At 42.5% G+C, this 14,239-nt stretch overlaps 1 protein-coding gene across 2 annotated transcripts in view; it reads right to left on the bottom strand.

Annotated features, from left to right (window-relative positions):
- Window positions 1–14,239, bottom strand: part of Nell1 (neural EGFL like 1) — an 841,294-nt gene that overhangs the window by 628,995 nt on the left and 198,060 nt on the right. For both annotated transcript variants that reach the window (XM_057756047.1, XM_057756048.1), the window contains exons 6-7: window positions 3,736–3,808; window positions 3,012–3,094 (exon numbers count right to left, since the gene is read on the bottom strand). In XM_057756047.1, coding sequence (XP_057612030.1) covers window positions 3,012–3,094; window positions 3,736–3,808 — 156 coding nt within the window. The remainder of the gene's footprint in view (window positions 1–3,011; window positions 3,095–3,735; window positions 3,809–14,239) is intronic.

Raw genomic sequence — 14,239 nt, 5'->3', positions numbered from 1 at the left:
GTTTAGCTAATGAACAAGTTTCCAATTTTTTCTATATCAATGATTAAGTTCTATAAGCTATATCTTATCTACCATTTATTTTTATATGGCCTGTAAGCTAAGGATGGTTTACACACTTTTCAATGGTTATATTTTAGGTTATATATGATTATATCTTAAATAAAACAAGTATATACACAGTATCCAAACTTTTGCCTCTTGACCTAGCAAAGCCCACAATTAGCTAATGAGGCGCGCGCGTGTGGTGTGTGTGTGTGTGTGTGTGAAGGAAGACCATTTGGTGGTTTACATGCTTGCTATGCAAGCTTGAAGACCTGACTTCGTATCTCCATTGCCCAGGTAAAAAGCCATGTGTGCTTGTAATATCAGCAATGGGGGTGCAGAGGAGCTCCAGGTATAATGAGAAACTCTGTCTCAGAAAGTAAGGTCGGAAGGGATATCTATGTATCCAGTTGCCATCCTAGATTCCCATAGATTGCAAACAGTGCACTGGAAATGGAAGAACTCTCCTGCAGAATTACACATCAATCTAGTTTAGAGGGAACAGACTTACACATCTGCAAAGAGCCTAGGGAGTGGGTTTAGAAGGTGAATGAAGCCATTTTCGGCTTGCAATCTCCTACAATTAAATGTCTTCTGCCTCACAAATGCCCATTTTACATAACAATGTTTGAAGGGTAGAGTTCATTTGCGGCTCCTAGACAGTGCACAGCTCCAAAGAGAAAAATGGCATTGCTGCCTGGGGGAGAATGGGAAAGAAAAGAGCACAGGGGGAGCTGAGAATGGAGGCCAGTCATCACCTGAGGCTGAGTGGCATGTGTCTGGTATTAACAACCTGCTAGCATGCTAAAATATAATTACCAGTATTGAGATCAAGCTGCCACAGACAATGTGACATAAAAGCTTCCATGCGCCACAAGTTGGGATGGCGAATAATTGCCTAGGATTCCAGTTTCCTCCAGGCTCTCAAGGCAAAAAGCTGATGCTTTAGCCCTCCAGCCTCAGTCGCCATCTTTTTTTTTTCTTAATTTTTTTTATTTATTTTTTTATTGTTTATTTATTTATTAAGGATTTCTGCCTTCTCCCCGCCACCACCTCCCATTTCCCTCCCCCTCCCACATCAAGTCCCCCTCTCTCATCATCCCTAAGAGTAATCCGGGTTCCCTGCCCTGTGGAAAGTCCAAGGACCACCCACCTCCATCCAGGTCTAGTAAGGTGAGCATCCAAACTGCCTAGGCTCCCACAAAGCCAGTACGTGCAGTAGGATCAAAAACCCATTGCCATTGTTCTTGAGTTCTCAGTAGTCCTCAATGTCCATTATGTTCAGCGAGTCCAGCTTTATCCCATGTTTTTTCAGACCCAGGCCAGCTGGCCTTGGTGAGTTCCTGATAGAACATCCCCATTGTCTCAGTGTGTGGGTGCACCCCTCGCGGTCCTGAGTTCCTTGCTCGAGCTCTGTCTCCTGCTCTTGATTTGGACCTTGAGATTTCAGCCTGGTGCTCCAATGTGGGTCTCTGTCTCTGTCTCCTTTCATCGCCTAAATGTTTTTCTTTGGGTTCACCTTCTTAATTAGCTTCTCTAGGACCACGCATAATAGGCTCAACTTCCTCCCTAAAATATTCTGTCTCTCTTCTCTAGACAAAGGAGGATTGAGCTTGGGGCACTGGAACGACAATTTGGTGGCCGACACACTTGCTGTGAAAGCTTGGGGACCTGACTTTGTATCACCACTGATCGGGTAAAAATCCATGTGTGTTGGTGTGCTTGTCATATCAACCATAGGGATGCAGAAACAGGAGGATTTCTGGGCTCACTGGCCAACCAATACAGTCAACTGGTGAGCTCCACGTAGTGTAAAAAAAACCTCTTGTCGCTAAGGTGGGAAGTGACTCAGATGGATAGCAATATTGACTTCTGACCTTAACACCTGTGCGTGGGTACACCCACTACCCCCCCACACACACACAAGCTGTGTCATGATGAAGATGTCATGACCAAAAGTCTAGTCTGAGGTAGAAAAGTTGTCGTGGCATGATCAATGGCTCCCAATCACTTACCCACCAACCCCTCTATTTCCCCACGCCACAGCTGAGGGCCAGCAGCCAGCAGCCATAGGTAGAATGGGACTAATACATCATTTTCACTGTTATTAAAGTTCTTGCTTTGGCAGCGTATAATGTCTCTTGGACCCAACCTAATTCTTCCTTTGCCCTAGGCTAGCATCCATGTCCAGGACCGACCACAGCATTTTCTGTTTTCTTTTCTTTTCTTTTTTAATTTCAGTGCCCTTTTCCACGAGGCTTTGGCTTCTCACGTGAAGTCACACTTCATGGATATATATGAAAGCTCCTAATTACTTTACATTTGGGTCTCAGCTACCCAAGATGAACATTGATGAGGGATTGTTTTGCTCATCGTGTCCTCTTTGGGTCTGATAGGGTTCCAGGAAATTCCCGGAGCCACACACAGGTGTGCTGTGTGAATGATGAAGCGTGTATTCTGCAGGAGACAACTGAAGGTATCTTTGCCCCTTCACTTATCTCGGAACCAGTCTGAAAATGAGTCACATATTAGAAGCTTGATATAATGCCTTCAAATGACAGAAATCTGCCCACGAAAGCTCTTTTACCCTCCTGATTATTATCAATTATTCTTACATCCAAAATGCATCAGCTCACAAGCTGCAGTGACTCGGCCCATACATCAGCTCTCATTGTCATTGCTTCCATAGCCGCTGGGTAAAATCTTTTTTGTTCACAAGAAACCTACAGTGGTACAGACTGCTTTCTGCTTCCCAGCACTTCTGAAGAAAGCCATTGTGATACAGGCTAATCTTATCAAAGACCTCAATCGCTGTGCTTACTACAGGTAGTCCCGTTTCAAGCAAAAAGGAAACATTTTGCAGTAGCACTTTGTACATGCCAAGCTAACAGTGTTTCCACTAAAACACATCGCTCTGAATTCCAGACAGGACACACAGACAGAACATCGCAGGGAATGTAGACACCTACTTTTGCAGTCATCTTGGCCAAAAGCTCTTGCAAATCCATTATTCCTTGAACCAAGCTCAGGAAATCACTGCATGTTGGACAAGCTCAAGAAAGAAAAGAGAAGGCATGTGTTCATCTTGTGCTCATACAGGAAAGAGAAATTCAAAACGAGTTCTTTAACTACACGAGGGGCTTTGCTTTCTCGGAGTTAAAGTTTGAGGGAAACGACAGAGGACTTCTGGTCCTGATGCTATTTCCCTCATTTTTATTAATCATAAAAAATGAAAAAGAAGAAACAATTAAGTGAAAAGAACAAGACATTTTTAAACTAAATCTCCATATGTATGAAAAGATGACTGAGAAGAGGAAAATTTCCAATAAGTAACTCACACCCAGGTCAAAGACCTTAAAAGATAGTTTTATGAGATACATGATTTTTACATTAAGCATATATTTATATAATTATATATTTTTATATAATTATATTAAATGTACCTTTTGTTCTAACATATAGAACCCACTGACTAATCCTTCCTTACCCTCACACTGTAATTTTGTAAATAACACAAAATCCTTTTTCAAGCTTGAAAGACACAGGGACAGCTACGACAGACAGTCCTTTCGCTGTTTCCATCCTCTCCAAAGTCAGTCTTACATAGCGGTCAATATCCTTCCAGATGTTTTTGTCTGACACTAGGAACAAGTCATGTGATATTAAATTCAGAAATGCCTCAGCACCACTTACTGCGATTTAGGTTGGGACACTGTGTGATGAACCCGTTTGGCATGAAGATGATCTTGCCATCTTGGATGATCCCCTGACAAAGAAGAGACAAGGAACAATGAAAATGAGTTGCTGGTGGCCCGGTGCAGCCCCACATCCATGCAGACCAGATGGTGTTTAACAAAGCTAGAGCAAATCAACCTTGGTCAGCACCATCCCATTGCTCCAAATCACCTGTCTAGACACCCTTTGTACATTCAACTTGAGAAGGCCAGAATTAACTCCATCTGGCCAATACCAGCAAGAACAACACCAAGGGTACATTAAGAAGTATCTATAATCATAAACTATCAAATCAGAAAGTCACTGTGGAACACAAACCTGTGTATATATTAATCAACCTGGAACACTGAGTAATGATGATTTATAAGACTTATTTTTAATGGGAACAAATGCAATAAAGATTCCTCATTTTTGTATATGCATGTATACAGTGTGTGTACATATGTGCATGCCGTCTGAGTGTGGGCACAAGAGTTAGGGTGCACATGCACGTATATGTGTCCACATGAATGTAAAGATCAGGCATCTTCTTCAATCCGTATGTTTTGAGGCAGGATTCCTCACTTGAACCCTCTAGCAACTGTAGTTACTCTAGCTACCTAACTGGCTCTGGGCATCCCGTCTCCGCCTCTTGTGTACTAGGATGATAGGCCAGTGTCCACACCCACCCCGCATTTACTAGGTGCTGGAATTCCAGACTCCAGTCTTCAGGTTTACACAGCAAGTGTTTTACCAATGGAGCTGTACTCTCAATCCCAATAAACACTTCTATTGATTCATTTAGTTAAGAAAATAAAATTAGATTTCAAAGAAAAATTAAGCAACAATTTTCATTTTTCAACTAATTGAACAACACTGAGTCTTTGCTGGAATCTTAAAGCTTGATCAACATCTCTAAGGAGAAAGGGCTGCTTAAACACTAAGTTCAGTCTGGAAGAAAAGACCAAAATTACAACAGTCATCAGGGACTGATCTCTCAATGAAAACATTGGCTTGGCTTTGGGATTTTTCAAGTTAAATTTAAGATTCTGTTTTTAGAGGGTTTTTTTTCTTTAGATCTACTGGAAGAGATAGAAGAGAACAGATGGTAGAGGCGGACACTGGTTAAGAATATTGAGCTTCATCTATAAATAAAATATAGGCTTAAGATAGTGCACAAGTCTTTGGAGAGGCACACATTTAACATCTATGTGCATCCTTCTAAACGAGGCAATCAGCATTGCTGCTCTCTTCTTACCATTTCAATAGAAAATTTAATTGTTAATATTAATAGAAATAACAGGATCAGGGCAGATCAACAGCACAACTGTACACTTTTCCCAACCTCATTGTCCTTGGGCAGGAAGCAGTGCTTATAATCACGAAGGGAGATGGCTTCACCATGGGAGAGGACCCTGCTCCCCGCTATTAATTCATAATCTCACACAGTGACTAATGCAACCTGAATCAGCTTCTCTCGGATACGAAGATGTGTCATCTTTCAGAGGCAAACAGTTACTTCAAGAGGCAGGACAACTTTCAAGCACATTGGCACTTGAAAAAACTCTGTCACTCGAGTAGGAGGCAGAGGCAGGCAGATCTCTGTGAGTTGGAGCCCAGTCTGGACTACAGAGTGAGTGCCAGAATATTCAGAGCTGTTACACAGAGAAATCCTGTCTTGAAACACATAGATAGATAGATAGATAGATAGATAGATAGATAGATAGATAGATAGATAGATAGATAGACAGATAGACAGATAGATAGATAGGGAAGGAGGGAGGGAGGGAGGGAGGGAGGGAGGGAGGGAGGGAGGGAGGGAGGGAGGGAGGGAGGGAGGGAGATGGAAAGAGAGAGAAAGAGAGAGAGAGAAGTCAGGGTGAGTCAAGTTCTAGATCTTGACTCTAGCTTACTGGGTGCACTACACAAGAAGAAAGCAACCTTCTCTGAGCATCAGTCATCTGGAAGGGAAATGCTGCATCTAAAAGCTAAAAATTCCTCTAGCATTAAGACTTGGGTCAACTTAACAGGCATCTGAATCTACACTGTCACCTATGAGACCTCTTGTTTTCTAATTGCTTTTCCATTTATGTCTATAGTGTGTGTGCTAAAATTTATGCTTATATAGACAAAACTATTGATTTCCATTAAAGAACAGACCACCACAGAAAATTAAATGTCATGCTAGGAAACATCTGTCTATAAGAAACCTGAGCATGACTGTGTGGGGAGGAAGGCAGAGTCTAAGTGGGGTATAGGACAACAGGGGATAATGAAAACTGCTGAGCATTCTCTCACGTGTAGAACCTCTGTGTGACAGATGTCACAGCCGAAGAGGGTCACATGTGCGGTGAAGAAGGAAACCGCAGGAGAGGGGGCAGTAGGGGACAATAGAGGAAGATGGGGAAAACAGGGACAAATATAGAAGAAAGTATAATATAACTTAAAATACAAAGCAAAAATATAATATTAAATATATTTCTTTTTAACAAAGAAAATACCTATGTAATCAAGTAGATGTTAGATAGATTTAGAATAATCAGCCACCTTGGTTTGCCCAATATGTCGAGGTTTTTGTTTTTTAATAACAAGGGATATCTTATTGCTAGAACAGAGAAACTCCTAGGCAAACCAGAAGTACTGGTCAACCTTGGTGATAGAGACATATGTGCCAGGGGAGGACCAGGCCCACCCACTCCTGTCAGAAGATGCTGAATAACCCATGGGAAAAGTTCTTAGAAATCTGTTTTATAGAAATTATAAAGATGAGACATCAATTGGCCTAATAACAATCTAGGGCATAATAGCCTCCCTTGCCCTTCTTTGATGTGATCTTACTCATTTTAGATTTAAAAAATAAGATACAATTTACTTCCTACTACCCTTCCTTGCTTCCCTTTTTCTTCTTTTTGATCTTGATCTCTGATGTGCTTGCGTGTACATGTGTGTGTGAGTGTGTGTGTGTGTGTCACAGATCGTTAGGTAAAGGTCAATGATGCTGACTTGAAAAAAACTGAAAGAAGAGCTGACAGCTTTCCAATGCTCATTAACACAAAAACCCAAAGCTCTTAGTATTTTTTTCTGAGAAAAAGTCATAGGGGTCAGCCCACACGTGGATATGAAAACTTGTTCTTGCCACATAAATCAAGATGTTAACTTGATGCAGAATGAGTAGGGATCGATGCTGGGTTGAAAGAAAACTGACGATAGGACATCAATACCACTGCAACTCATGAGAAGGTGGATGTAATGTGCATAACCCACAGAAGAATGGGTGTGATTGTGTGCTCCACACAAATGTGGATGCGAATGTCCATGTGCCCCCACAGAAGTGAAGGGAAGAATGTGCTTGTGAACCACAAATGTGTGTGCACATGTGTGTGTAACTGATATAAATATGGGTATAAATGTGCATGAGGCCCACAAAAATGCTGCAATAAACACACATGTAACCCACAGAATATGAGTAGAGTGTGTGTATGTATGTGTGCGTGCGTGCCTGCGTGAGAGAGAGAGAGAGGGAGAGGGAGAGAGAGAGAGAGAGAGAGAGAGAGAGAGAGAGAGAGAGGAAGAGAGAGAGAAGGACTGACAGAAATCTGGGTGTAAATGTGTACACTTGGGACCCAAGGAGTTTTGGCATCCCACTTCCTCCCCAAAATAAGGACCAGAAGTTCCTGCATTGGCTCACCATGTTGGTCATGCAATAACTAGACATTGGTGACATAGGACTGGACTCTCTTAGTCTGCTTTGGTGCTGTGGTAAACATTCTGAGAGAGGAATAGGCTTATTTCTCTTAAATAAGCCCTTTACATTTGTCCATCATCAAGGGAAGCCAAAGAAGGACCCTGGAGGAAATAACTGAAGCAGAGATCATGGGGGAGAGCTGCTTACTGGCTTCTTCCCTGTCTTGCTCAATCTGCTTTCTCATATAGCCTGGACCCACCCGCATAGGGATGGTACAGCCCACAAGGCACTGGGCCATTCTACATTAATTAATAAGCAAATTTAAAAGCCTCACATACATGTCCAGCAGCACAAGCTGATGTAGGTAACTCCTCAATTGAGATTTCACTTTCCCAGGTCACTCTGGTTTGTATCAAGTTGAAGAAAACTAACCAGAACAACTGACTCCTTCTTAACACACACACACACAGACCACCATGGAATGGCAGCCTTTTCTTTCTTGTGTGTCCCCTTCCTTATTGTTACTATCATAATAAAAACACAGTCCAACTTCAAAAGTCCTACAAGCCTTTAAATTTTTCTTAAGTTTTAATGTTTGATGACTTTTAAAGACCAAAGACTCTGATTTGTTGGTTCTGCTAAAATAAACAACAAGCTGAATACTTTCTTCCAAAATGGAAGAACTAGGATACAAAAGCACATTCATTAAGGAAAATGAAAGTCCAGCATTGTAGCTCCAAAGTCTGTGTCTCAATGTCTGACATCTGGAACTCACGCCCAGCTTCCTAGCCTCCAAAGGGCCTTGGTAGCTCAAATCCTCCAACTCTGCTATAAGTAGCATACACAGCTTGTCTTGTAGGCTGATTCCACTGTACACCTACCCTGTCCTTGGTGATTGTCCCAGGGTCTTGTCATCAACCCTATGCTAGGCTCTCCACTGGAAGTGTAACTGTGTCATCATTGATAGCCTCTCCTGTCCTCTCATGGCCACAGGCCTCAGCTTCTCGCTGTTCAGTCTTTGGATATCAACTCCTATTGAAGCTGCACCTTCACAGATGGCCTCTCTTATGGAGATTCCAACGCTGCCTCAGAGTGGCAAACTTTAGCAACTTTCCATGCTCATTTCAACCCTACAGCTTTCAGGCTACCAAAATCACCAAGTTTGTCTGCCAGATTGAGTTACAGCCTTGCCCACCTCTTGACTTCTGTGTGCTGACCTTGAGGAAGTACTCAAGAATTCTCAGAAGATTCCTACTCAGTGATGCTCATCTCTTGATAATCATGGATGGTTTCTCAGCCCCAGTTAACCAGTATCTTTTGTACTAATAAAGCAAAGGTTTCATTTCCAGTGGTCCTTCCTTTTCCCTACAAAATTTATTGTGGTTATAGTTTATAAACACCTATTTTAAATATATTTTACTTGGAATATAATTACATCATTTTCCTCTTTGTTAATCCCAGAGATGTGAAGAGAAAGACTGCCAACCCAAATCATCATGGCCAAATTGATTAAAGTAAGCTTTTTTATTTCTATATATGAGCTACCTCCCCTCTAAGTTGGTGCTCAAGAAGTCAGCTTTGGATGTGAAGAAGACAAAATTTTTAAAGCTCAGGGGTAGAAGGTTTCCAAATCAGGGATTTGGCAAGCAAAATAGGCAGGGTTACAGGAACATAGCATAACCATAACGTGTTAGACATAACAACCTCCTGCCACGAAGACATTATGAAAGAATTGAAAGGTGGTTATAACAAGGCAGTCATAACAACAGGTGGTCACAACAAGGTAATCATAACAACCTTTTAAAACAAAGGTAGGGATGAAAAATGGTTATGATAACTTCTTGAAGCAAAGGCATGGTTGCCGTTTCCAGGAACAGGCAGCACAGAACCATTTGTAGTTAAGGTTATAGGTTGGGCATAGCCCAATCCTTGAGAAACGGAGGTCTAATCATAAACAGGAATAAACCTATGTTGTATTTATCATAAGATGACTTTCAAGCCTAATATGGAGGCAGATTGGTTCATCACCTCTATTTCTTCCATCCAACTTCTCCTATGCTCCCTTCTTACCTCCTTCTCAAATTAATGACATCTTTTTTTTATGTCAGACAGCATAAAAATGGCCCTGATCAAGTCTCAAACACCCCTCTGCAATTTTACAGCCCAGGCATCCATTGTCTGAATTATGTCAGTATTCTCAGCAAGCTTCCATAGAACAGCCTAGTTAGCTTGGTAGATTTGCTATCAAGATTTTTTCAATAGATTTTCTAGTCCAAAGCTTCAAAATCCTTCTACAATCCTCCCCAAACCAACATGATCAGGCCCACCACAGCAGTAGCCTACTCTCTGATACCAATTTCTGTTCTGATTTGCTTTCTGTTGCCATGATAAAACACAGGCCACAAACAATTTGGAATAAAAAGGGATTATTTGGCTTATAGGTTAGAGTCTATCTTCAAGAGAAGCCAAGGTAGGAACTAAAACAAAGACCATGGAGTAATGCTGTTTCCCTGGCTTGCTCAGCTACTTACCTGACTAAGCATAGCACCACCCAGAGTGGGCTGAACCTCTGACATCAAGTACTGATTAGTAAAATGCCCTACAGACATGCCCATAGACCCATCAGATGACAGCTCAATGGAAGCTCCCTCTTCCCAGGTGAGTCTATGGTGTCAAGCTGACAAAAAATATTCAACACAAACACAGGATAAACATTTGCTATGCTAAAAATAATTAAATTAAATTTAGGATTTTAAACCACTAAGTTTTATAAATATGAAGGTAAGTTACAAAGTATCTCCCTCAACCTTATTCCTCCACACAAAAATTTACCTGTGAGGATTTCTACAGACAAAAAGGAGTCTTCCAGTATGGCAACTTTTCTCAAAGAGAAGAGATAGGGGTAAAAGACTGAATTCCCTTATTCCTCCTAATTCATCTTTAAATGCATGAATACTCTTCTGAAATTGCAATGTCCTTGGACTATATTTAATATACAATGGGCCTATGTTCTTCTCAGCAGTACTCTGGACCTGTGCTAGTCGGCCTCAGCTGGCTTCATCACCTATGTTTCATTTCATATCATTTATCCTGTCAGACTTTCTCAAACTTCAACCTCCTTAATTCTGAAACACATTGAGTATCTACTAAATGTTCTCCGTTCCAGGCCAGCACTGCTAGCCTTCAGTTTAGTTGGGTTGGAGGATCTAGGAATCTGCATTTCAGTGGGGCTAGAATGGACCCAGGCCTCTGCTTTTTCAAAAGCTGTCCCAGACGAACCTAGAACAGCTTGGTCTGCTGTCAATTATTTTCTTTCGAGCAAGAAGGTTTATTTGCTAAAAATTCAGTGTTGAGCGAGTTAACAGCTAACACCTCCATATAGACAGTTCACTGACTTGGTACTGAATAGAAACTGGTTGGGTTGCTTGATAAGCAAACTGAGGACAAGACCAAGAGCACACATCCTAGTGGCTTCGGTTCTTCCTGTGCCTTAGAGTTTGCATTGTCAGCAAAGCGAATAATCTAAGAGTACCAGATTCCTGAAGCCTGGAGGTTGCACAATATTGGGCCATATTTTTCTGAGAGGTTTGGACCAGACAGAGCACTCATTTTTTTTTTTTTTTTTTTTTGGTTTTTCGAGACAGGGTTTCTCTGTGGCTTTGGAGCCTGTCCTGGAACTAGCTCTGTAGACCAGGCTGGTCTCGAACTCACAGAGATCCACCTGCCTCTGCCTCCCGAGTGCTGGGATTAAAGGCGTGCGCCACCATCGCCCGGCTCAGAGCACTCATTTTTAATCGAAAGTCACACATCAGACGTCTCAAGATAGGGAGCAGACCACCAGGAATCCTCTGGAGAAGCTTCTGCGGTGATTTTGCTACTCAAAAGGAGTACTGAACAGGGGCCCAAAAACCTGCTTGGGTCACCTGTAAGAAACTCACGGCTTTGATTCTGTTAATAGCTTTCCTGTTGGCCATCTGCATCCTAAACCAACAGTACAGTGGGTGCCACACAATGACAAAGCTTAAAATGTATAAATAACTGTGGCAGTTTGAATGTAAGTGACCGCCATAAGCTCACTGGAAATGGCGTTATGAGGAGGTGTGGCTTTTTACGGAGTAGATAAGGCCTTGTTGAAGGAAGTATGTTACGTGGGATAGGCTTTGAGGTCTCCTTTGTGACCTTTAAACTACTTCCTGTTTCCTGCGGGTCAAGATGTAGGCCTCTCAGCTCCTCCTCCAGCACCATGTCTACCTGCAGGCTGCCATGTGCCACCACAATGATAAAGGACTAGACCTCTAAAACTGTAAGCCACCCAGTTAAATGTTTTCCTTTATAAGAATTGTCATAGTTGTGGTGTCTCTTCACAGCGATAGAAATCCTAATTAAGAAAATATTCTAGGAGAGCCCCACGGCTGCATTGCCAAACAAGACACTGAAGTCAAACGCTCCTCTTACGGAAATGATTCCAGCTTGTCTTTATTGCCCAGTGTCTAGCAAGTCATTTATTTGCACTGGATGCCAACCGCTTGCTGAAGCAGCTTTAAACATTGAACAGCAGAGCTGCTCCTAGGTAGCCTGAGGTCATGCGCACACCACCATCGCATTTATATTGTTGATTTCCTCTCTGTCCCTGGAGCTCCACCTCGGGAGGATGTGAACCTCAAGTGGATGCCTACAGCGCAGAGCTCACAGAATCGCTGTTGGTCAGGGTGGAAGGCAGAGAGGGAATCCATTCTCCCCCTTTCCTTTAATCCACCTGTTGCCAGCTCTACCTCCTGCAGAGGGCTTGCCATGAAGATGAAAACAAATTCTCACCCAGAAGTGGTCCATTTGGATTTTTAATGCTTGTGAAACCGACTCCCATTATTTCCAACATTTTTTGTTGTTCGGTAAGAAAAATAGAAAGATATAATAAAGAAATCAGAAAATGATGTTATTAAGACCCTCTTACATAGAGCATAACTGAGATTAGCAAACCCTCCTAGACACTCAGCACTCTCTAACACAAAGGAAAGATGCTTTAAGGCTAAACAAATGCTAATTCTTTTCTTAACGCTCTTATTTCTCTGCAGATATCTGTTTATACTGAAAAAACTGGTTCTGGGTTTTGTGGGGTTGGGTTTTTTTTTTTTTTTTTTTTGTATTCTAAAAACACTGAAACAAATTGCTTTGAAGGGAGAGGAGAGGCAGTGGAAGCGCTTCCTGCCAAGCGTGTAAATATACGGATGAAGATGTGTTCTGTTTATGAGCTGGCAGAGACCCCAGCTCCGACAACGGGATCCTGGAAAGGAAGAGCTGGTGAGGAGCATTCTCAAGATACAACCCATTGCCCGTCTCTGCCCTGAAGACAGTGAATAAAATATCCCAGCTTGCACAAAGCCAAGAAAGACACTTGTCGACTTTCATTACGATCCATAAAAGCTGTCGGCTCATTAACATATCATTAGCTGCCCCGCTGCTTCCAGAGTCTTAACGCAGAGAAATATTAATCTATAATCGCATACACTTTCCTGTGCTGTGGTTCCAGCTTTCCGCATGAAAGGGAAGCAGAAGTGAGGTACGGGAGGAATCCAATCCAGCTCCTCTCGCTTTGTGCCTATAAACATATGTTTACCCATCTGTGGGACGATGGGAGCAGCTGAGGTGAGAACTCCACAGCTGCCGGAGGAAGGAAAAGAGTTGTCATCAATCTGACTTTACAGCGACAGCTCAGCTGCTAAAGGAGAGGGAGATGACCAGGTAAGAGAAAGCATGGCAGGGCTGAAGACATCCTTGGTAGAGTAGAGGGCTTGTCTACCATGCATGAAGCTCTGGTGGTATCCCCGACACCACGCTCACAGCGGGCTTGGTAGGGTACGTTCAGAATCCCGGAATTTAGAGAGGATCAGCAGTTCAGTGCCGTCCAGCTCAGATTACACGAGACCCTTAAAGGGGTTTAAATGAAATAAAAGGGAAAAGGAGAAACTATCAGGAGAGAGAGAGAGAGAGAGAGAGAGAGAGAGAGAGAGAGAGAGAGAGAGAGAGAGACCAGTCTTGACCTTGGCACAATTGGGTAGGAATCCTCCTGGGGACCTACGCTATTTAGAAGCTGCCAGAACACCCAGTTCCTTATCTCTTTACCCTTTCTCCTTTATATCTTTCGAGAAGAGGCAGCCCAGGCTGGCTTCAGGCTCCCCACAGCCAACTGAGCATGACCTTAAACTTCTGATCCTCTCGCACCCACCTCTCAAGCCCTGGAATTAGAGGTTTATGCTATACTAGATTGAATCCAGGGCCCTGTGTATATGAGGCAAGCCCCCTACTTACTAAGCTATATCCCCAACCACTCCCATCAACCCTGGAGCATCCCAAACACACTGCAGTTCCTCTAGGTGTAGTCATTTTTAATACTCTGAAATAAGAGCACAAACAGCTAAAACGCAAGACGGGAAAATTGAGTGGGTAGTCAACCATCCCAGGAATAAAAGCTGGTATAATCACGTCTCTCTCTACTAGATAGCTATTTCCTCAGAGAGATGTTTTTCTGAGGTACAGAGAAATTCCCAGGTTGGGTGTAGGTTTCACAGGGGACTCATTTGTGGTGTAGAGGCTTGTGTACCCCTCACCAAGGCCATGCCTCCTCTGGTGCTCCTTAATCTTTACCACAGTGTCTATGATGATTCACTAAGGCTTGACACGTGAGATGCTCTTGCTTTACTTTGCCTATGAAGCAACTCATTAATATTTAAAAATAGAGAATCATATTATTTTAGCCTGAAACATATCATACGCATTTAACTCCGGAACAATAAACCAGGT

Source organism: Chionomys nivalis, chromosome 23, assembly GCF_950005125.1.
Source record: "Chionomys nivalis chromosome 23, mChiNiv1.1, whole genome shotgun sequence".
Lineage (NCBI taxonomy): Eukaryota > Metazoa > Chordata > Mammalia > Rodentia > Cricetidae > Chionomys > Chionomys nivalis.
The sequence above is the reverse complement of the archived record's forward strand: the minus strand, read 5'-3'. Positions and strand labels throughout refer to the sequence as shown.